The following is a 23,437-nucleotide window of genomic DNA, read 5'->3' as shown; positions in this document are numbered from 1 at the left end:
AGTTGTGCTTTTCCAAATCTTGGTTCTGAAAGTTTTTCAGACATGCACAACTATCAGGCTTCCCAATCGATTGGTCAATCGATTGGGAGGCTCGCACTTGGCCTCAGAAGACACCTGAATCGATCAATGGATCGATTCAGAGTACCTAGATCGATCAATGGATCGATTGAGATGCTCGTCGGTTTTCACAGAAGGCATCTGAATCGATCAATGGATCGATTCAGAGAACCTCAATCGATCAATGGATCGATTGAGACGCCTTTTCGGCTTTCCACAGAAGGTGTCTGCATCGATCTATGGATCGATTCAGACGTTCGTTCGATTTTCACAGAAGCATTGTGAATCGATCGACCGATCGATTCAATTACTCTCAATCGATCGGTCGATCGATCGAAGCCCTAAAACCCGTCTTAAACCTGTGGATCCGAATCGATCCCTTACCTTTTCCTTTTCTCTTTCTCTCTCTCGACGCGGCTTTTGCCCTAGGCGATTTTCCAGGCGACGGCTCTGCCTGTCTCGATCGTCACTCCGGCGTGCTTCTCCGGCGAAGAGGAGCTATCCCACTTCTCTTCCAGTTCTCTCTCGACACACTGGGCAGCTCCTTTCCTCTTCTCCGCGTCCTCACACAAAATGCGGACTCAAAACCCTAAACCTAGGTAAAACTCGTTGCTCTACTCCTTGTTGTTCCTTTTTGCTGCTATTCTTGACCTAATCTGTATTTTTGTATGTCTTTGTGCATTGCATTATCCCTCATTGCACTTATTGCATTACCCTTAAATCTTTGCATTACTGTCAAACCATTCACTGTCCTTTTCTCACACACTTTGTATTCCTTCCCGTTCACTGTCAACCCTGGGCATCTCGTGCATTTGTTTTCTATCCCACAGAAAGAAACAAAAGGTCTGTGAATCGGGCGAAGGGTCGTCTGTTCCTTCCTCACGCCCTCAACCTCCCACTGACCCTAGGTTTCCAAATGCTGCAATGCAACAATCTTTCACCAAAAACACCTTCAAACTTATTCCCCCTCGATCAGTGAATTTGCAATATTATAGATCTTCTTGTTTTGATACCTATAATAGGTTCAAGCATTATAAACTTGACCCTTTGTTGACTTGTGAGAGGGACATCAATATAGGTCTTGTCTCCGAATTCTATAATAATTTACACACTTCAGATGGTGTAAATTATCGCACTCGTGTTGCCAAACGGAGCCTGGACTTCTCTTATGAGATTCTTCAATCTTATCTCGAATGTCTTCCCTCAAACAATGACTTTGTCTTTTATCCGAATCTTCCCGATGAGTTGCCTCCACCTTTTGAGCATATTAGCATTGACTCCATGCATCAGTTCTTCTTTGGTCATCCTCGTCCGGATGGGCCAGATGCTCATATCACTAAGTTTTCTTCTCTTGAGTTATCGACTGAAAATGCCGCTTTGTTTAAAGTGATCATCAACTGTCTTTTCCCCATTGCCTCTCGTGCCCTAGCCATTCTACGACCGCCTCATATGTTTGCTCTTTACGCCATTCGTCATTCCCTTGACATCAACATCACTCTGAATATCTTTCATTGCATCATCCATTTCACCCAGCCCGTGCAGCAGACGATCCATATGCCTTTCGGGCATCTTATCACTGATTGGCTGGCGTCCCAGAAGGTTGATGTCTCCCGGGGACGGCTGGAGCACATGACAGTGGCTTATTCGCGGATTTCTTCCCGCTCTTTCAAGAAGTCGGGTCTGATTGGTGGTCCAGCTGGAGTTCGATGGATCGATGGCCGTGCTTTTGGGGAGGGACCCCGGGCTCGCCAAAGGGGGGATGCACAGGCCTTGGCTCCTGCGGAGGATGAGGCTGAGGAGGAGTTCCACGGGCCAGCTTCTCCGACTCTTGAGGAGACGGTTTCCACTCGTCTTGAGGAGCTGACCTTGGAGGTAGCCAGCCTGCGTACCACGTTGGATACTGTGGTCCAGCAGCAGACTTCGACGCAGGCGACTATGACTTCGATGCAGCGGACTCTGGATACACTGGTGGACTTAGTGGGCTCGTGGGTGACGGTTCACCCGTCTCAGTCTGGTCCATCCCCCGCCCCTGTTCCTCCTGCTGAGGATGCCCCTGATCCTGACTCTGCGGCGGTTCCTGCTCCGGCTACTACGTCTGCTCCAGCTGCTGATCCTGATCCTCCTCCTCCTGGCGACGAGCTTATCGAGTTTTATGTTCCTATATGATATGTTTTTATTTGTTCTATGGATGGTTATTCTGGAGTCCTTTTTGTGAACTCTATTTTATTTTGAATGTATGATATTTTTTTGCTACACTCTCCTTTTGATTCTACATTTCAGTGTTGTTATGTTCTGTTGATATATGTGTTTTAGGGGGAGCATTCCTTGGATGTATCATATTTGCCTTGTGCACTTATTGAGGGGGAGTTATTCGCTTTTGATTTTTGACAAAGGGGGAGATCTATGTTGAAGTTCATGCTTATTGCTTATGCCTATCGTAGTAAATTAAAATCAAGCTTACTGCAATTATGCAATTATTATTTCAGCAAGCTACAATCATTATTTATCGTTGTATTGGAAATTAGCCTAAACTTAAATAGATTGTCAAACATCAAAAAGGGGGAGATTGTTGGTGCAATCATGCCCTGGAAGTTTCAATGTGTTGACATTTATTTAAGTTTAGGTTAATACGGTGGAACTAACATGCATTGTGAGTTTGCAGGAGGAGTTTCTTGCAGGTCAGAAGACCAGATGCAAGAGAATACCAAGAAGGTCGAGGACTGGATTCTTGGCAAAAAGAGTTCTTGCAGGTCAGAAGACCAGATGCAAGGCAAGAGAAGTCCAAGAAGGTCGGGGACCGGATTCTTGGCAAGAGAAACCTCCTGCAAGTCACAAGATTATGTGTGTGATAGGCTCACTGTCAGAGATCGACTGGAAAATCAATTCAGACATGGCTGTGCGGCAAATTGCCTCTGAATCGATCAGCCGATCGATTGAAGGTAAGGCAATCGATTGGCTGATCGATTGGTAAAGTTCTGCGCAGCACAGAATGCGTCTGGATCGATCGGCCGATCGATCCGTGAACATTCTGTGCGAAGCACAGAATCGTTCTGAATCGATCATCCGATCGATTCAAGGGATTGAATCGATCGGCCGATCGATCCGTGAACATTCTGTGCGAAGCACAGAATCACTCTGAATCGATCAGCCGATCGATTCAAGTTATTGAATCGATCGGCCGATCGATTCACGCAGCTGCTAAATTCATGAGCAAGCGTTTGAATCGATTCAAACGCTGCCCCAATCGATCCAAGTCAAATAAAAGAATCTGCACCGTTGATCTTGACGCGATGGCTTCCAACGGATAGTTGTGAATCGATTGGAATATGACCTCAATCGATCCACGGCGACGGCGGCGTGAGAAACGGCTAGTTTTCTCAACGTATAAAGCACGGAAAGAAACGGGAAAACAGACACAACAAACACTATACTGTTCCATTGCTCTCCAGGCCTTTTGAAAGCTCTCAAGTGATAAAGATTCAAAGCAAAGGGTCCAAGCTCCTCTCTACTACGTACTGAAATCTCACCTGCAAAGAAGAAGCTGGTTAAATCTTGTAATCCTTCTCTACTTCTTCTTTGTAGCTTTTGTGATATTTATTTTGAAGAAAAGGGAGAGGTGTATTTCTGTTAAGGTTTTTCCACCTTCGGTGTGATTCCGAGAAGGAGGGTTTTCGATAGTGAAAGAGTGTGAGTGGTGTGGATCATTGGATTAGTCACCTCCTTGAGGAGGTGAATACCAAGTAAATAACGGTGTTAGCATTGCCTTCAGATTTTCGCTGTGCAAAACAAAGTTAATCAGAAAAAGAAATGAGTCATTCACCCCCCCTCTAGCTCAACCGATCCTAACAGTGACTTGCGGCGTGCGAAGAACAGAACTGTGTGGCGTAGGGAAAAGAGGAGATCGATCGAAGGAGAATGAACTCGATCGAAGAAGAACAGAGATTTTGTGTGCAAAAGAAACCTAGCCGTGCGTGTGCGGCGTGAGAAAAAAAGATCGGAAAACAAATGGAGAAGGGTTTTAATTAAGTTACGTTAACTCATACTTATAAATTAAACTAATTGTTCATATATCAATAATGACATTTTTTTTTAAATGTAAGAAAGGGTCTAATTTATTATTTAATTTTTATTTTTTATTTATTTTTTGATAAATATCACTATAAAATATTTATAAATAAATGTCGTTACAGTAATGTCACAATACATATAAACGCATCAATTCCTCCATCATCACACATTCCACAAACACAAACAGAGTTGAGTAATGGCAATGGATCTCTCTATCACTTCCTTCCTCAGTTCTTCCTTACTGCTCCTCCTCCTCCTTCTCCTCAAGCTCAGGAACAAGCAGCGTGGCAGCAGCCTGCTTCCTCCCGGACCACGGCCGCTGCCCGTCATCGGAAGCATGCACCTCGTTGGAGAATTGCCGCAAAAATCCATGGCCGCCCTGGCCAAGCAATACGGCCCGGTGATGCACCTAAAGCTGGGGGAGATCTCCACCGTGGTGGTCTCCTCCCCGGAATCGGCAGCCGAGGTGACCAAGACCCGCGATGCCGTCTTCGCGAACCGGCCGGCGTCGCTGGCCTACAAGATCCTTTCCTTCGGAGGCAAGGGCGTGCTGTTCACTCCCTACGGCTCCAACTCGCGCGAGCTCCGCAAGATGAGCACCATGTCCCTCCTCAGCGCCAAGCAAGTGCGGTTCTTCCGCTCCATCCGCGAGCAGGAGACCGTGAACATGCTCCGTTCTGTCGCAAGCGAAGCCAGCGGTTCCATCGTGAACCTGAGCACCCAGATCATGCGGCTCACCAACGACATAACCGCCCGCGCCCTGATCGGAGGCAAGTGCAGGTAGGAGCGGAGTGATGATCACCACAGTTCGATCGATTGCAGAATTTTCTTACCGAATTGAATCGATAAGCCTAATTTGCAGGTATCAAACGGAGTTCTTGGCGTTGGTGGATGAGTCCATCGAGGAGATGAGCGGATTCAGCTTGGTCGACTCATTTCCGTCCTGGGCAGGGCTCATCGGCTCCCTCAACGGCGTTCGACGCAAACTGACGAGGTTGCTCGCCCAAATTGATCTCATAATCGGCAGCATTTTGGATGAGCACCGGGCGGCGTGGGAGCTGAGCGGTGAGAAAGAAGAGAAAGACTTGATCGATGTGATGCTGAGAATCCAACACGAAGAAAGCCTTCCGTTTTCTCTAACAGATGAGTTCATCATTGCTATCGCCATGGTGATCGATCAACAATTCACAATTCATTCGTCGCACTTGTGTTGTTCTTGCTCATTTTCTTATCATGAATTCTCTAATCCTCAATTTTCAGGATCTGTTCGTCGCCGGAAGCGACACCTCCAGCACCACTCTGCAATGGATCATGTCGGAGCTCATCCGGAACCCGGCCGTGATGAAGCGAGCCCAACAAGAAGTGCGAGAAACCTTCGGCGGCGACGGGAAGCCGGCGGAGGAGGATGTGGGTAAACTGAGCTACCTGAAGCTGGTGATCAAGGAGACCCTGCGGCTCCACCCTCCGGCGCCGTTTCTCATCCGCATCTGCCTCGAACCAACCGAGCTGCTCGGCTACCAGATCCCAGCCAACACTCGGGTGCTGGTCAACGCGTGGGCCATCGCGAGGGACCCTGCAGTATGGGGCGATGACGCCGAGGAATTCCGGCCGGAGAGGTTCGAGGGGAGCGCAGTGGACTACAAGGGAACTCACTTCGAGCTGTTGCCGTTCGGATCGGGGAGGAAGATGTGCGCCGGGATGGGATTCGGGGTGGCCACCGTCGAGTTCCCTCTCGCTTGCCTCCTCTACTACTTCGATTGGAAGTTGCCGGAGAAAGAGATCGAACTGGATATGAGGGAGACGTTCAAGTTAACGTCAAAAAGGAAGACGGATCTCTGTCTACGTGCTGTTCCTCGTCTTCCCCTGCCCTAATACATACGTATATCATTCCCTTAAATATAAATTGTAGCGTGTTTGCTTAGAGCATCCACGGTGGCTAGACCAGTTGAGAGCTCTTTCGTTGTCTGTGCCACATCAAAATTAAAAATCTCATATCTTCTTCTACTATCAAAAAACCTCTCAACAACTCTCTTATGGGTCTCACACTTTCCATTATATATAATTCTCATTTCTCCTTCATATTTTACATTATATACCATTAATTTTTTATAAAATTTAAATTTATAAATTGTTAACATGAAACAACATTAATAATTTTAAAAAATACATAAATATTACAATGCATCAAATAAAAAGACATAAATTATAATAATAGTCCTAAAAATAAACGTAAACTCATCTACACCAAGTCATGTCTCTATTTAATTTTTTTCATCATTTTCTCATGTAAATAAAGTTATCCTGATGTCATCTCACTGGTATCCTTCATAAGAATTTCATAATCCTTATGAAAGATCTCAGCTTTCCGCAAAGTCATTCTTTGAATTTGATATTCTTTAATATCTTGTCATTTTTTGTCGATGCTATGTTCCATTGTGTCGCCCTCTCTGGCTTTAGATTTGCCCTTTCTCTTCACTGCCTTTTATCCTATAGGACGAATGAGAGTCATCTAAATCAATACTTGTATATGGATTTGATGTTAAAGTGTTTCCCCCTGATTCGGATGTCCTTGCCTTCTTGTTAGAGTAATGAGCAACTGATTATGAAGTATATTTTTCATATTCTTTGAGAACCCTCCACACATGCATATACTTAAAATCCTTGCCTTTGTTGTTGGCTTTCTATATATTTAATGTATTCTCCAACACATTCTCGTCACTCCAACCGTTTTGCCGATGAGTATAAAAATTATTATAAGTTGCAGAAAATTCATTTACCATTGGTGCAAACCTATAATAATGTGATTTCAACCGCTGATAACTTCTCGTCATAGATCCAATAGGCCGATGTTTGTTGTAGTAATCAGCTATACGTTTCCAAAATACTTGATCCTTCTGGTCATTACCAATGATTACATCAGTGCTTATAGTTGCCTATGACTTCGCAAGGATCACATCTTCATCGAGAGACCAAAATCTTCGTTTCGATTCATTTTCCTCCAGCTCAACTTCACGCGTCTCTTGTGATGAGTGCGGTGGCAACTGAGTTGCAGGAACAGATGATGGTGTTAGAGATTCTTTGTCGCTGATAGATGGATCAATAATTGTCCTTCTTGATTCATTCGAATGTATGACAGGTGGTTGAGTAGGAGAAAATACGTAAGGATAAGGCATCCCCAAGTTGGCTACCCATTGCTGACCAATATTGGGATGAATACATACCAAATGGAGCTCGGGCGGTGTTACTTGGATTCCACGACTACAAAAATTTTTGAGAACTTTGGGAATTTGAAAAATTTGGAGAATATTGTGGAACATATGAAATATTTTGAACATTTGGAGGATATTGTGGGTGAGAGAAAATATGAGGATATTGGATATTTAGAGGAGTGCGAGTATTTTGAGAAGATGAATTTCCTTCCGTATTTGAAGAATTCAAAATATTCGTAAAGGAAGTATTGAGATTTTCATCCATCTCGAATACAAATAGGGAATGAAAGGAAGAAATGAGTTGAGAGCAAAGATTGCAATGGAATGAATAAAATTGATCCCATATTTATAGATTTTTTTTATATATTAAATAATAAAATTAAAATGTTGAACAACAACTAAAAATTAGCCGTTGTTCAACGGCATGCAATCGGTAACCATTGCCCTCTCATCCTTTCTTTTTTTAATTATTAAAAAAATTAAAATATAAAAAAAAATTAAAACCTACGAAGAAGCGGCTATGTAATGACAGAGCTGCTTTTTCGTTCGAGTGAAAAACCTCCCTCCCATAATGGGAGGGAGGTTTCTCCCTCATGACACGTTCGCAGTGGGAGCTCCGCTGTTGATGCTCTTATGATTCTAAAAATATTTAAAAATTTAATTATACAGAGTATAAACTTATTTAAAAATTATACTTTGCCCATGATAATTGATATGGTCAGTCCTAGGTGGCATGATGAAGTCAAAGGTCAATTGAGTTGGAAATTAAAGTCGAGATGAACTCGAGTCGAGTCAAATTGATTTGCATCAGAATATATTGAGCTTAGGTTGAGTTAGACCGAGCTCAAATTCATATAGATCGAGTTCGAGTCAGATCAAATCAAACTAGATTAGACTCGGCAGTTGTTGAAACACTGACCACTCAGGGATGCAACAGATAAAGCACCGGCCATACAGAGGGACGTCTCTCGATGACAAAAGGAAGAGGTGCACTCCACTTTCTACTCTTTTTACTTTTCTATATTTATTTTCTCTATTTTTTCGGCTAATGATTTAATTCGAGTGTCATAGCGGTCAAGTTGAGGTCCAACTCGACTGTCTACTTAACGTTTTTATTAAGTTTTTTCATACAATTACTCGGTCTCTATAAGCCCGACCCAAAGATAATCAATCTCCAGAAGTCTGACTTGAAAGCAATCGATATCTTGAAGCTCGACTTAAAGGAAATTGACCTGATTGATGCTCAACTCGACAGAAGATTTGCCAAAAATTGACTTGACTTGTAGGCTAGGTGTTTGTTAAGTTATCCAATCCTTTGATCTCAGACTCATCAGCTCAGTTTTCGGGACACAATTGAGTTGATTACTGTGAGACGGTGTCAAATATTGATAAATTCAAGAAAAAATATCTTCCCTTACTTAAGTAAGATCTTCTAATACATATTTTTTGGATCAGAGGATGAATCATAAAAATTTATTGATTGATTTGAATGGACCTTACCTATTTAGCAAGTGAGATCCATACAAATCAATTAATCAATATAGTGGTCTATCATTTGAACAATATTTTAGGGTCGAGAAGATCTATTCTCTCTTTACCGTGGATAATTATAACTTTTCTAATTTACTTTTATATATATATATATATATAGAGAGATATATAGATAAATGACTATGAATAATTAAATGAGACTACTGAAATGATGAATTCCACCCTATATCAGCCCAAAAGATAATCAATAATATTCTACAATTATAAAGACCCATAACCCAAAAGATAATTAATAATATTTTATAAACATAAAAACTATTGTATTTGGATAATCGATAACTATAATAGGTAAAATGATGATTCCAAAAATTTTAATAACATTTTGAAAAATACAAAAGGACACAAACTAGTATTATATTATTTAATTAACTATTTTTGTAAATATTGAATCTAGAAATTCCTTCTATTTAATGACAAAGCAATTGGAATTATTTGTTACGAGAGTGATCGAACCGGTTCAAAACCCTTCTCGCTTCGCCATGGCTTCTCGCTTTGCCCGATCCCGCCTCCTTCCTTTTCCGGTGAAGCGTCGGAGCGAGTGCAGAGCCCTCAACGTCCCAACTGCCCCTGCCAAGGAGCCCCTCGCCTCCTCTGACGTCCTCTTCAGCGACCAACCACCTCCCTCGTTTTCTTCCTCTACTCAGCCGCCGCCGCCGCCAACGCCGCCAACGCTTCCATCTTCCGTCGCTGCACGTCGGTCCTGGGGCATCCTCAAGTTTGGATCATTTGCAGCTCTCACTGCCGCCTTCGGAACCACCGCCTATGCCAGTTATGGTGCGCCTTGTTTTACTTTTTAAACTTTTTTTCCTTTTTCCGAGTCAGGATCGTTTCTGTGCAAATTGTGTTTGAAGTTTGCCGAAATTATCGACTATACTGAAGAAATTCTATCGAATTTAGAATTACTGCCCATATCTGAAAGTGCATGGAGGCTCGATCAGAACGGCAGAGCGCATGAATAACAGAATGCTAAGTGCACCTCACGCTTAAGTCAAAATGCAGAATACAACTCATTGAATTAGAAATGAAAAGCAGCATGTGGCCGGATACATGGGCATTGACAATTTTCGTAGACCTGGGCATTTGTCTAAAATGTTTAAACTTGTATATTGAAACTAGACTCATTTAAATCTTTAAACTCACGTTAGTAGATAATTTCCATCGGCTGATTAGACTGAAGTATCAGAATCCCCCTAGTTAAGGTTTCACTCACTTCCTAGCCTATCTTAATTATCCTATTTTATTTGAAGTCAATAACCACTTCACCATCTCAGGAAACTTGTTCCTGTAGTATCACTTCAATAAGCTTAGGGCTAAATTTGTCAAAATACAATTTGCGATCCTAGAAAAATCAATCTTTTTTACTTGTAAACCTAAACCGCTAGACTAAAATGCTCATGCACTTTTTTTTGATTATATGAAGTCTCAATTAGCTTACAATTTCTGTTGGGCTACATCATAATGTATTCTTAATCTGAATCAAAGGTCAATACTATTTTTTTGAAGAGTCATTCTAATATTCAGTTACAGAGAAAGATATTTAATATCTCATTAAAAATGTAGAATCTAGATGCCAAATCCTCACTTGCTGAAGTCACTTGTTTGACTAGATTAAATATGGGCTCTCTTCTTAAGTTACTCTTGAAGCTGCATATGAGGACAAGAGACTACCAGTCTTTCTCCCCCAACCTCTCTTACTTTTGTCTTTATTTTCTAACACGTCCCTCCTTTTATATTCCTTTTATCCTTAGCTTGTTTTTGTGCATTTTCTTTCTTATAGACAACGTCTATTCCTATTCTTATTCTGGAGTCAATTCTTGGAAATTGATTCTCCCCCAAATCTCTCTTACTTTTCTTTATATCTTCCAATATGTTCCCCCATTTATATTCCTTTTATATTTCCTCTATTTTTCATCCTTAGCTTGTTTTTGTGTATTTTCCTGCTTACAGATTCTTTCTATTCCTATTCTTTCACTGGAGTCAATATTCTTGGAAATTGATTCTCCTTTTTTTTTTGCAAAAAAAAAAAAAAAAAAAAAAAAGAGAAAAAGAAAATAAAATAGATGAGTATGCAACTTTGATGTATCTGGTAAAGAAGGTCTCATGTTACCCATTTATGGCAAATTACTGTCAATCTGAAGGAAAGATTTAGGTGCCTTGGATATTTGAATATCATAAATGACCAGAGAATGTTTCTTTCTCTAAAAAATGGTAAAATGTTTTGGAATGGTCCGTTATCATCGATTGAATATAGCCATGTCTAATATTCATCATTTTATTGATGGTATTGTTTTCATTTGTCAAAGTTGCTGATCACTAACTAGTAGAAAATCATTATATTCTATCGCCTTAATTTTTTATAAGGAACTATAGTTCTCATTCCAACATTACTTGTTACAGATGTTTATTATGCTGTTTCTTCAATTAATTTATGTTATGTTGATTGTGTCCTTTGAACACAGCATATTCTCTGGAAGAATTGGAGCAGAAGGCAAATACATTGCGGGAGAAGGCAATAGGTTTAGGAGGAGATGATGAGTCCAGTTTCCAAGTAAGAGCATTATTCAAGGAACTGGATAAGACTTTTTTGTGCCATTATATACTAATCATTATGTTTTTTCCTAATCAATACTTTATAAAACAGTGGCATACAGCTTGCATAATGTTTGTAAGGTTCTTTTTTTTTACTTTAGAACAATACATAACCTCTGGATACATTGTATAGTAAATGATGGAATCTAGAACTGAGATTATATAAAGATCTGCAAATGACCTCATACACCAAACTTTGTAGATATGAGGTTTAGAAAATTTTGGTCAGTAATTTAAAATGTTATCAAGCTAAGCCAAAAGGAGAACTTTGATGTGGTTTCAAGATAGATTTTGTTTCACTCTACAAGGTTTGAGTCAGCCATACCCTAGTGTCTTCAGTTGACCATTCTAAACACATTTGATTGGTGGGACTATTCTTCACTGCTCTAATGCCTAAGCTATGCTCTTCCTACAAATGCTTCTGAACTATGCTCTTCTAGAAAATGTTTATACGTTCCTGTACAGTTTGAGCTATGCATTGTTGTGTGCCTTTCTTTAGCATAGTTAGGATCTCTCATGCATATTGCTAGCAGTGCCCAGCTTTTGGAGCTGAGCAGTAGTGAGAATACCGAATTTGGGACAATGTTGAAGAGTTGTTAAAATTTTTTGACACTTAGGTTTAATTTTTTAGATAGATTTATTCAAGCATTTAGTATGTCATGGGAGGTTATAGGATGAGTATTAGGTTTTAATTTAAAAAAAAAAACTAAAATCATTTTATTTGCTCAAGTAAAATTGAAGAAAAGGAAGATCTTTGGATTTAATTAATGGCCTAGCAAGTAAAAAACACCTTAGACTTCTTCCATTTTTATTGTTTTCTGGTTATAGTTAGTTGATATTCCATGGTTCTGGGGATGAATTCTAAAGGCCATCTTAATGTTGCACCAACTTTTCAAACTGAAATTTCTATGAATCTACCAACAATTCAATCATCTTCAGACTAAATGAGTGGTTCTACTGACTTAACATCAAATTTCTTTTTTTTTCCTGTTCTCTCTTGCAGAAATATAACAATTTGGTCTACTCCACAGCCATGAAAGGTAGACTTTTATATCTTCCTTGCTGAATCCTGAATTTACGTTTGCGATGTGAGAAATATAATACCTCTCTGTAGTATGTTAATGCTTTTTTACTTATTTAATTCCTAGGTATTTTGTAAATCTGGGCAATACATTTTTGGCTCACATGCTCTTTTAATCAGTCCACTCAAGCTTAGTCCATTTTGATCTGAAAGGTGGATGTTAAACTGTAAATCCTTAAATTGAACTCTTTAGTAATATCTTAAGCTTTTGCTAAGTCTGTACTTTAACAATTAACATTTTCTATTAAAATTTGTTCAAGAATTCTTCTATATTGATGATAAATCACTTCCCTGGTGCATGTAGTTTCATGTTGATCTTATTAAATGAAGTACCACAAGACTGAGCATATCAATAACAATTTATTATTAAGAGTTAGTTGATGGATGACTAAAAAAGTTTTAGTATCATCTATATTCTTGATCAAGAAGGTGAGCTTGATTATGAAAATAAAATGGGGTGGTTAAAGTACAGTACGGTGTATTAGAAATGTAGTCTATTATGTTCTGGTTCTTATTTTATAGGTGAATTGCTACCTTTTGATAGCTAACATACAACATAAAGATCAAGCTTTATATCCTAGAATTTTAAGATGAACATGTTCTCAGATGGAATGAGCAAGAAATATTTTGTTTGGAACAACTGGAGCTTGTTCTCATATAATTGTATTCCTATAATGGTGAGCATGTGCATTCCTTATTTAGTCAGTGATAGTGCTGCAATGCTTGGTGCACCCCTTGTAACTACCTAGTTAGGATAAAGAGTGTTTGCTCATGTGCTGTCGCTAGCACCACTGCTGTAGCTTGAAACACAATACTTTGTTTGCTTTTCTATCTAGATTTTTTTTTTTCCTATTCACATATATAATAATATGCAGTTTTAATAAGTGTGGCAAATCTAATTCATAATTTTTACATCTACAGTTCCTGTTAAAGCGCTGGATCTCTATCTGGATCTTAGGAGGGCAATTGAAGATCAAGTTCAGGTTTGTATATACTTATTTTTTTATTGTCAGCGTTTTCTTGTTCTTACAGTTGGTTCATTCTGTTATAATTGTATATCTCCTGTTGTTGTTTAGGAATTTACTGAACCTTCATCAGAGAAATTGCTTCCTGATTTGCATCCTCAAGAACAGCATGTTTTCACTCTTGTTCTGGATCTTAATGAGACTCTCGTGTACCCTGACTGGAAGGTGATATTTCTATTGTATCCCATATATGTCTATTTATATCATTCTACATAGTAGTTGGGCATGGATATACTGTCAACAGCTTTTTTTAGATCTGTATTCATCTATGTTTATACCTCTAAAGTTTCCGTTGTTGATCAAGTACCAATCAGGAATTTGGAAAAGATGTATATCATTTCCATGTTATCCTCTTCCCTTGCCCTCTGTTTCTGTTGTCTAATGTGTTTCTAACTGAGCGAGTGAACAAATTTAAATCACTGTTTTGAAAAATCATATGCATCATATATGCTATTACTTTACGAGGCAAATACTCTTTTCCAACTCATTATCAACTAATCACTTTTATAGTCATAACTGTCGTGGCCAGTTGAACTCTATGACTTCAAACTCAAGAAGTCTGTCTGCAATTTTGCAGATCCATATGCATCTATTTTTTTGACATCAATCTTCTTGAAGAGCTTCTCTAACTCCCTAAATGACAATTAAAAGTAATCTCTGGTACAGAATTATTAACTATTTGGTTTTGGCATTTTGCGCAACTATCTCATCCTATGATGCTTCTTACTGATAGCGTGATAGAGGCTGGAAAACATTTAAAAGGCCTGGTGTTGATGCTTTCTTGGAACATCTTGGAAAACTGTATGAAATTGTTGTGTACTCAGATCAACAGAATGTGGTAAGTTGAATTCCTTTCTTGATAGTTTGAGATCATTAGTGCCTATCATTAACATGGTTCATTATATTCTTGCAGTATGTTGATCCTGTCATAGAAAGGTTGGATCAGAAAGGATATATTCGTTATAGGCTATCCAGAGCTGCAACAAAATATGTGGATGGAAAACATTATCGGGTAAATTCCTTGGTTGTTGCAGAATTGTTTTTGTCTGATGTTGCTATATTTCCTTGTCTTGAATTATTATCAACTCAATCCTTTTCTTTATAACTTTCAAGTGGATTTCTTAATTGATATCTAATGTTTTCATCTTGCCTAGGCATCGATAAAAAATCATTTACTTTGGATGTTATATTGGTTATTTAGATTTTCAGGTTTCATTTTTGCATCTAAGAGTTCCTAGAAAGTTGAAAACAGTTGGCAAAATAGAAATTTTTTTTATCTGTTAAAGTGATCATTATTTGATTTTTCCTTAAATATATAAAATACCAATATATATGTCCTATGATCCATTCATGCTTAGTCCCTAACTTCCATTTTACTTAACCATAGGCTGGAATTTTTTCAGGATCTAGCAAAGCTGAACAGAGATCCATCGCGTGTAATTTATGTCAGTGGTCATGCTCTTGAATCCTGCCTTCAGCCTGAAAATAGTGTGCCTATCAAACCCTGGAAGCTAGAAAATGATGACACTGTACTTCTAGACCTTATTCCATTTCTTGAATGTATGAGCAATTCTGATTAATTCCCTCCAATGATGATGCTTTGACATTGACTCGATCAATTCTTGCAATTGAATTTTTATTTTTCCTTCAGATGTAGCCGTCCACAGACCAGCTGATATTAGACAAGTACTGGCATCATTTCAAGGTCATGATATAGCCAGTGAATTTATTGAACGTTCAAAGGAATATCAGAGGTATGCATTGCATTCCATTTGCACCAAGTATAATAGACCCTATTGGTATTCAGGCTTTAGGCAGTTAACTGATGATAAACGTAATGGTTGATTTATCTTTTCAGTTTAACTAATTAATCTTTTTTTAAATGATCCTTTTTAGTTTATATGATTCAATTAGTCTTATTGTACGACCATCCATAAATAGTTTTCAGGAATTTGAAGATCTTATATTGGCATTTAATTGGTAAAGATCCTAAAATAATTGGGTGGTACTGTACATGTTGGGGTGAAAGTGAAAGTTACGTGTATTTGATGATATTTTTGAGTAATAGCTAGGTTTGGCATGAACCCTCAACCTTTCGAAAATTGAAACATTGCATTAGTTGAAGTAGCAGCTCAGGATAACTTCTAAACATATCTCTAAACTGTCTTGCAGGAAAATGCAAGAACAGAAACAGCACGGCCGTCTCTGGAGGCGTTAAAGATGTGAAGCAATTGGAACGTAGTCTTCCAAATACGCATGTTCTTATTACGAGTTCCTCTTAGATTGCCATGGAACATGTCATCGGTTGGAAGACGTGGAAATTCATTTCATTTTTATTTGTCATTTATCCTCATTTTGAGAGTTCTTGGAGCTGATGATTAATGTCGTACAATAAATTCGCTTGCCGTTTGTTCGACCGTAGAACTTAGTTCCTGCATTGCCACCTTCTCTGTTAGCTGCCGCTACTGAGGAGGGATAAAAAGGATCCATGTTTCTCAAATTCCAAGTTTATGCATGAAGAGCTAAAGAAATTGCATTAGTCTCTATAATTAATCTTTTCCTTGATAAGTATTGCAAGATCTTGTACATTTAATCGATTGTTCTAAGTAAAACTTTTCAGTATATTAAAGGATTGAACTATGTTTTTGTTGTTAGAAGGTTCTTCATGTTCATGAAATAAATTATCATCAACTTTATTTATTAATATTAAAAGGAGCTCGTGCATGGTCGATGTTTGAAGACACGAACGATGGACACGACTACTCCGACTACGTGGCATCTGATTCACGGTCCCAGAGAAAACCTAAAGTGCAGCCTGTCTTCGCTGCCACAGCCAATCCGAAATTGATTTAAGGTCCGGACACGAAGCCAGAATTAATTCCTATTAAAAGAAAAAGACGTCTACCTATTTTTTAGTATTTTCTTCGCCGCAGGCAAGCAGCGATTTCGTCCCAGGAGAGGAGAGGAGAGGAGCGAGAGGGAAGACGCGGGGGACGAGCATGAACTCTTCCCCCTGAAATTTCCAAACTTCTGTTAATCTTTCCGAGCTCCAAGGTCTTCTTCTTCAGGTGCCTCTTTACTCGATTTTAATCCCTTGCACTCGATGCTCTTTGTCGTTTTTGGGACCAATTTGCTGCTCTTTTAAACGAGGGACGGTCGTTTGATCCAGCTAGGGTTTTCCGGAACTTTAGTTCGCAACATGTATCCTCCTATTTATCGTTTTTTTTGCCTCGCATTTGAGTGTTTGGAAGATTGTCGGGGAAGATAGGGTTTTGTACTTCATTGTTAGGTTTCTGCTTGCGGATGTTCCTGTTTGGAGTTCCATTGGTTATTCATTCCCAAACTCAGTTTTTGCTCTCCCGCTTGCTTTTTATTTATTTATTTATTTTGCAGTTGGTGATAATAAAGTTTCAATCTTGCTCGGTTCCCAGATTGGAGTGGTTCTGAGCTACGTTCTATAATCTTTACCCGTGGGGATGGAAGAATGTAAACCATCCTCTGACGCAGAGGAAACTTTGGTGGAGAATGGTTCTGCTTCGCCACGTGAAGATAAGATTCGTGGTACCTTCGATTCTCAAAACAAGGGAACCACAAATATAAGTGAAGAAATCCCAATATTGGAAGGATCTGTTCCACCGGAGCATGAGAATTTTTTGCCTGATTCCGGAAGTAAGAAAAATGAAGACGAAAGTAAGGAAAAAGAGGAGGCTGAAGAGAAGAAGCACATTGAAGTAAATTCTGTAGAAAAAGAGACGGATCATGAAGAATCAAAAGAAGTTGTGCTAGATCGTGGAGATAAAGGAAATGAAGATGACAGTGACAAAAAGGAGGTTGATGATGAGAAAAAGCACACTGAAGAAACTGCTGTGGCAAAAGAGATGGATAATGAAGAATCAAAAGAAGGTGAAAAGATTGAGGCATCAGATACCATGGAAGAAGAAAATAAAATAGAAGAAACAAATGAAGAGAACATGATTGAGGCAACAAGTGCTGTGTCAAAAGAAATTGATTTGGAACAAACAAAAGATGACAAAGAGACCAGGGACACAAATGTTTCCACTGAGGATGCGAAAACGGTCGATGAAGAAGGTGATAAAGGAGAGGAAGGTGAGACTACTGATATGGTGAAACCAAATGATATAAAAGAGTTGAAAGAAGACAAGATGACTGATGTTGCTAGTACTGTCAAATCTGAGGATGTGAAAGTGGCTGATGTGGAAGGTGATAAAGTGATGCCGCTTGAGTATGTGAAAATGGTAGAAACACATGTTGGCGAAAGTGAGGAGGGAATAGAAGAGAAGGGAGTGGAACAAGAACCACAAGGAGGAGAAAATGACACGGATAGTGGAAAGAATGGAAGTATTGAAAAGAAGGACGAGGATAAGAAAGTCGTCTGGTTTAAGAGGAAAAGATCTCAGATGCAAAAGACAAAGAGCAAGGGAGGTGACAGTATGCAAAAAGCCAAGGAGAGGGAGGTGACAGTATGCAAAAAGCCAAGGAGTTACTAAATAGTCCAATCACTTCTTCTATGGAACGCCCTGTGCGTGAAAGAAAAACTGTAGAGAGATTGGTAGAAGTTATTGAAAAAGAGAGATCAAAGGAATTTCAAGTTGAAAAGGTGTTTTACTATCCATTTTGTTTATTATTTTGATTTTTGAGATTGATATTTTACATGAATTGTGGTCTCTTGGTTTACAGGGACGTGGCACTCCATTGAAGGATATTCCAAGTGGTATATTTATTTATGTTTCAATTCATTAAATTAGTGGATTTAAATTTAGTCAAAAAAAATATTCCCAATCTTCCCCTTTATGTATCACAATATTTCTCTTATTTGGACGAACTGTTTATGGTATGAACTTCTGAGATGCCATATATGTTCTATCTTGTTAGTTACTGGAATGCTCTTGTTATAATTGTTTAACTTGTAAAGTTTTTTTGCATAGATCATAATGACTATCTTCGCAGTTTATTGATTTATTGCTCCTGTTTAAATTGGTTAGTCTATGGTACATTTTGTCCTATTATAGGAATGATAAACATTGTAATTGAATCTTTTCACTAGTTTCTTCGTAGCCTGTTCATTAGTCAACCCCTCGGCTCATTAGACATTTTATGTCATATAAACAACTTGAAATAAAGGATGTAGGCGTGTTTCTTATTTGTAAGATACCATTATTACTTGATTTGATGTTTCAAATCCTGTTCTTACTCCTTTATATGCATTAACTATTTCCTAAAAATATTTATTGAGAGGTTTTGTATTAATTTAAACATATAAAATCACTTCTTGGTTGGGACTTGATCTGCACATCTCTTGGATAAGATTTAATTTCAGTATAAACTATAAACAGTGGATCTGTCCTCTCTGGGCTTTGCTTTTGTTTTTTCCTTGAATATATGTTTTGAGTATGATATTACACACATGTTTCACTTTATTACAGTGGCTCACAAATTAGCTAGGAAGAAACCTGCAGATATTAAGTTGATTCATCAGACACTTTTTGGAAGGAGAGGAAAGGTAGCTTAAACTTTTTTCTGAAAATTGTTGTTCTTGGGTATTTGTTTTTTTTGCATAGTACCTATAAATATTTGATTGTACTGTAAATAGTTTGTTGTCATTCCATCTGGTTGTGTTTTCTTGATGTAAATTGAAGGTTTTCAATTCCTCCCTCTAATCTGAAATGAATTCTCAAGTTTATTGCCACTACCAATTGATCCAGTTCAGACAAGTGTTACAAGTTTCAGATAATTGCTATTATGCTGTAGTCATGCACATGAATCTCCATTGCCATGCAATTCTGACTAATGTAACTTTTTTGTTGTTGCAGGCAGTGAATTTCAAAAACCATATTCTCCAGTTTTCTGGTTTTGTATGGCATGAAAGTGATGTAAGCATTTTAATTCTTGATAATAACGTATATAATGGTCATTCTTGTGATAATTTTTGTCCATTTTTTATCCTCACACGTTAAAATTGTATCTCCAGGAGAAGCAGAGGGCTAAAATGAAGGAGAAACTTGACAAATATGTAAAAGACACATTGCTGGATCTATGTGATTTGTTTGATTTACCTGCTTCTAAAGCCAACTCTAGAAAGGTTGGTGTGCCTTCTGCTTCTAATGTTGTAATCTACAATGGTGATGTTCAGGTTGGCTTCTCATGAAATACTCTATGATCATGTCAAATTCATTATCTGGTTGACATTTTACAGGAAGAGCTTGTGGAAAAGCTATTGGACTTCTTGGTTGCCCCTCATCCTAACACTGAAGTAATAATTCTGAATATCTCAATTTTCATATGCGTTTATGTATTCAGTATCTTAATGTCAGTGGACACACTCTTTTGTACTGTTTCTTATATAATGATTGTGCAATAATCGATGCTTCTTGGATTCATCAGATGGGTTATCCATTTGCCTCTTTGTGAAGTATTTCATTTTAACTTTGTCTCCATATGCTTGTTGTTTTTTTTTCTTGTAGCAATCGACAAAACCAAGAAAACGCAAGAGACCATCTAAGGGAAGTTTGTCAAAGGGAAGTGAAGATAATCATTCAAAGAGGTCTAGGAAGGTCTGTATAAAGAGGCAACAAATTGAGCAATAGGCATTTTCTTATTGTGTTTCCTGTAATATCTTATATTCCTTTGATTCTGTTAGTTTCTTATTGGATCGTTCATATACTTTAATTCTGATGACTGCTAAAGTTAACTCACGTCCTCATGAATGATTTCTTTGGTTTAATATAAAGAAACAGATAAGAGATGAGGCCTCTCTGAGTGAAGAAGATAAAAGTGCACCAGAAACAGATGATGAGGATGATGTCAACACTGGCAGTCCTCATAAAGGCAAAGCAGTTGAGCATTCAGAGAGTGAGGATGAGGAGGATGCAGCTGATGAAGTGTCTGAAGAAGATGAACCTGAAAAAGAAGATATAGGAAAGGACAATAAGGACAAGAAGAAAGTTCCTAGACAAAGGGATTCTGTTGGCAAGGAAAAGGCTAGGAGTAGCTCTAAGCAGGAGCTAGCTCCTGCGACTACCAAGAGTTCTAAGGCATCATCTTCCAAACATGCAAAACCGGATAATGATGACAATGGGGATGTAAGTGAAAAGGTTTCCTCCAGGAAGAAGAAAAGGACTGATTCACCCAAGGAAAAGACCATTAGATCAGCAAAGCAAGAGAAGGATACTGGTAAGCTATCAACCATGAATTCTATGTGATTAAAAATGCTGTGATGCATGAGCAGTATAATTTATCTGATTACTGGTTGCATGTTTTTTTTTACTTTTGTACCCATTTTTCTTTTATTTGTATTTTTTTTTCATTTGATCTTCCATGTCTTATTCCATTTTGTCAGAGAGGTACATTTTTGTCAATTGAGCCAAACATGGAAATAGAATGATCCTTGTCATCATTTTTATGGAAATGTTGGTTACTGGAAGTAGATGTCAGTGGGCTGTGCCTGGGCATTGGTGGTCCAGTTCAGTTGCTATGCTGGGCATGACCCAGGCCCAACTTGGTCCTAAAGCCATGTGTGTTTTGGTTCCCGTGTTGAGAAGCTTGTGCCTGACATGGACTTGCAAACATGTCCAAGTGAGAAATAGCATTGTTCTGATTGCGATCAGGGTAGGCTAAGCTCAATCCAAATCATGTTGGGCCTTGGTGGCCTGGCCCAATCAACAACTCTATGTGGAAGGATATTAATTATGCCATCAGTCTGATTTATTACAAACGGTCGAGAGAAAAAAATTCCCTTTGTAATTGATCTGAAGTAGCTGTATTCATACTAAGGACATCTTGTGTAGGTAAACTCAATGTAGTATTCTAAGGTTACTTGATCTAGGAGTTTACAATTGTCCCTGTTGCTTGGCCTAGCAAACTCAGCAATGATTATTGATTATATGTCCATTGCAGCTAATCTGTTCGGTTCACCTTTTTTTTTTTGAATTTCCAAGCCTTACAAAAAATAATACTAAATCATGTCCTTCAGAAAATTTTGAGGTCATTTTCTAGAGGCCTTGTTCTTGTGTACCTAGAACCTTTCAGTTTATTATCATTCCTTTAGAATGGATCTTTGAGTTGGATGAATTTCTAGTGGGTTCACTGTTGTTATGCTGAATTTAATCTTAAATACATTTTTCTTTTGATCAAAGGTAAAAAGGTTGGCAAAGATAAAACAAAACAAGAGACTCAACAACCAGGCAAAGAGGAACTGAGAAAGAAAATATGTGAAATTCTGAAGGAAGTTGACTTCAACACGGTGAGCCATTTCTTATCTGTTTTAGTTTTAAATTTTTTCATCATAAAAAATTGGCCTATAGTGGCAGTTTCTTGTGCAAATAGTGCATTTTTTTGGGAAGCAAAACCTTGATCCTGGCGATGAGTCACTGCCTCTACTGCTGTCACAATGGTTGGGTTCCCATTGAGCTATTTTTACTACGATGCTAGATCTATGGAAACTCTCCGGTGATATGGGAAATTTGCTGTGTAGATGGTTTCGTCCTGGGTTGCTTTAGGCTAAGAGCCTGCTAGAGCGCTTCATGTAGATTATTCTTCAATTCAATGAAGAGATTTATCAATGTTTGCTTAGGATATTATCCAACTTTTGATGGTATTTGTTAATAATGAAAAACAGTAGTTTTGAACAGAAGGGAGCAATTTAGCCTTAAGTTGGTCTTATCTTATGCTTTCTGAGAATGTTTTAGCTTGGGTTATTAGCATTCTGTTAGGTTTCTCTTAAGTGTTGTCTAGTGTAGCATAACCCAATTGCTTATATAGAGCCTCTAATATTAATATATATTAGCCAGTGGAGAGCCTATCTTGCTGTTCTATCTCTTTTCTCAAAAAAAAAAAAAAAACAAAAGTATTCATGCTTTCTTGTTCTTTGGTCGAATTTCTAATACTATTGGTCTTAGTCTCATGACAGTATCCTATTGTTTGTTTCAGGCTACTTTCACTGACATTTTGAAACGGCTAGGTATGTACTTTTTGAATTTTGTCTTTATTTCATTTACATTGATCCATGTAACACAGCTGCGGCAATTCTCCTGATCAGCTACTAACTATAAAGCGGATCTGACCCCGCGAAAAGCATCTATAAAGCTCATGATCCAGGAGGAGCTGACCAAACTAGCAGAAGCTGAAGAAGATGACGATGATGATGAAGACGAAGAACCAAACCCTGAGAACGTGCAGGTGAAGAAGCAAAAGGTTGCCTGATTCATGCCAAACTAGCAGATACTGCCCGACCTGCCAGTTGGCCTTTTGAGCTCTTCTCATGTAATGTAACATGTATTTTAGGTGTCTATCAATGTTATTAACCGGGTAGTTTACCTCTTTACTGACTGTATTTATTTATTTGTAGCTGTAGGTGTTCTGTTTCTGATAACCGTGACTTGGTTGCTACTACCTGGTTATTGTTATTGGGTTTTGGTTGTAAACTAGTAAATGCCAGTGCTCACTATTTATTAGAATTGTATGTACCAAGTTCATTTAATTTATAACCTACTCATGTTTTAGTCGATGTATTCGGCAAGTTATGAGTTGACACAGCTATAAGGAATAAGTTATCCTCGGGCTCAACATCTTATGTGCGATACAAAATTTGATTTCCATTGTCTGTTTTCGCCTGCCCTTTATAGTGTATCTATCTACATAATGTGTTAGTTTGCTCTTATTTGGACATCCCTATTCAACACAAAAAACTGATCCATTTGTTCGAGCAGAGACATGATCTGAATCAAGTCTTAAAATTATCACTGGTAAAATTACGCAAGCACACCATTCAGTGGTTGGAATTGTTTTCTTCTTGCAAAACATCTGAGAACATAATTAAGCCATCTCCATAACAGTGAAAA

The 23,437-nt window shown here is 38.5% G+C and overlaps 3 protein-coding genes across 6 annotated transcripts; all 3 read left to right on the top strand.

The window, feature by feature from the left end:
• Positions 1 to 4,299: 4,299 nt before the first annotated feature.
• Positions 4,300 to 6,140, top strand: LOC121970515 (desmethyl-deoxy-podophyllotoxin synthase-like). The gene is made up of 3 exons (XM_042521285.1): positions 4,300 to 4,905; positions 4,988 to 5,294; positions 5,386 to 6,140. Exons 1-3 carry the CDS (start codon positions 4,322 to 4,324, stop codon positions 5,995 to 5,997), a joined length of 1,503 nt encoding a protein of 500 aa, XP_042377219.1. The 5' UTR covers positions 4,300 to 4,321; the 3' UTR covers positions 5,998 to 6,140.
• Positions 6,141 to 9,325: 3,185 nt separating this feature from the next.
• Positions 9,326 to 16,133, top strand: LOC121970517 (mitochondrial import inner membrane translocase subunit TIM50-like). Its single transcript, XM_042521287.1, has 10 exons — positions 9,326 to 9,659; positions 11,345 to 11,433; positions 12,478 to 12,514; positions 13,477 to 13,538; positions 13,632 to 13,745; positions 14,314 to 14,418; positions 14,494 to 14,592; positions 14,984 to 15,140; positions 15,232 to 15,334; positions 15,753 to 16,133. The coding sequence occupies exons 1-10, from the start codon at positions 9,365 to 9,367 to the stop codon at positions 15,796 to 15,798; spliced, it is 1,107 nt and encodes a 368-aa protein (XP_042377221.1). The 5' UTR covers positions 9,326 to 9,364; the 3' UTR covers positions 15,799 to 16,133.
• A 355-nt stretch (positions 16,134 to 16,488) lies between these two features.
• On the top strand, positions 16,489 to 23,103 carry LOC121970514 (glutamic acid-rich protein-like). 4 transcript variants are annotated; one of them, XM_042521284.1, is made up of 13 exons: positions 16,489 to 16,648; positions 17,012 to 18,023; positions 18,056 to 18,198; positions 18,279 to 18,312; positions 19,025 to 19,101; positions 19,412 to 19,471; positions 19,570 to 19,680; positions 19,795 to 19,851; positions 20,063 to 20,152; positions 20,336 to 20,771; positions 21,734 to 21,840; positions 22,527 to 22,557; positions 22,636 to 23,103. In XM_042521284.1, the coding sequence occupies exons 2-13, from the start codon at positions 17,057 to 17,059 to the stop codon at positions 22,797 to 22,799; spliced, it is 2,277 nt and encodes a 758-aa protein (XP_042377218.1). In that variant the 5' UTR covers positions 16,489 to 16,648; positions 17,012 to 17,056; the 3' UTR covers positions 22,800 to 23,103. The 4 variants fall into 4 exon arrangements, with proteins under 4 accessions (XP_042377218.1, XP_042377215.1, XP_042377217.1 ...); XM_042521281.1 differs by having other exon boundaries at positions 20,330 to 20,771; XM_042521283.1 differs by having other exon boundaries at positions 17,012 to 18,046; positions 18,079 to 18,198; positions 20,330 to 20,771.
• Positions 23,104 to 23,437: the final 334 nt, after the last annotated feature.

Source organism: Zingiber officinale, chromosome 4A (genome assembly GCF_018446385.1).
Source record: "Zingiber officinale cultivar Zhangliang chromosome 4A, Zo_v1.1, whole genome shotgun sequence".
NCBI classification, from domain to species: Eukaryota; Viridiplantae; Streptophyta; class Magnoliopsida; order Zingiberales; family Zingiberaceae; genus Zingiber; species Zingiber officinale.
This window is presented reverse-complemented; position numbering and strand designations above follow the sequence as displayed.

Coding starts and splice junctions, on each gene's coding strand:
- LOC121970514 (XM_042521281.1), top strand. CDS start 17,057: ATGGAAGAATGTAAACCATCCTCTGACGCAGAGGAAACTTTGGTGGAG. Junction 18,024..18,055: donor AAAGACAAAGAGCAAGGGAG/GTGACAGTATGC, acceptor AAGGAGAGGGAG/GTGACAGTATGCAAAAAGCC. Junction 20,772..21,733: donor AAAGCAAGAGAAGGATACTG/GTAAGCTATCAA, acceptor TTTTGATCAAAG/GTAAAAAGGTTGGCAAAGAT.
- LOC121970517 (XM_042521287.1), top strand. CDS start 9,365: ATGGCTTCTCGCTTTGCCCGATCCCGCCTCCTTCCTTTTCCGGTGAAG. Junction 11,434..12,477: donor ATGATGAGTCCAGTTTCCAA/GTAAGAGCATTA, acceptor TCTCTCTTGCAG/AAATATAACAATTTGGTCTA. Junction 15,335..15,752: donor CGTTCAAAGGAATATCAGAG/GTATGCATTGCA, acceptor ACTGTCTTGCAG/GAAAATGCAAGAACAGAAAC.
- LOC121970515 (XM_042521285.1), top strand. CDS start 4,322: ATGGCAATGGATCTCTCTATCACTTCCTTCCTCAGTTCTTCCTTACTG. Junction 4,906..4,987: donor CTGATCGGAGGCAAGTGCAG/GTAGGAGCGGAG, acceptor CCTAATTTGCAG/GTATCAAACGGAGTTCTTGG. Junction 5,295..5,385: donor TCATCATTGCTATCGCCATG/GTGATCGATCAA, acceptor CTCAATTTTCAG/GATCTGTTCGTCGCCGGAAG.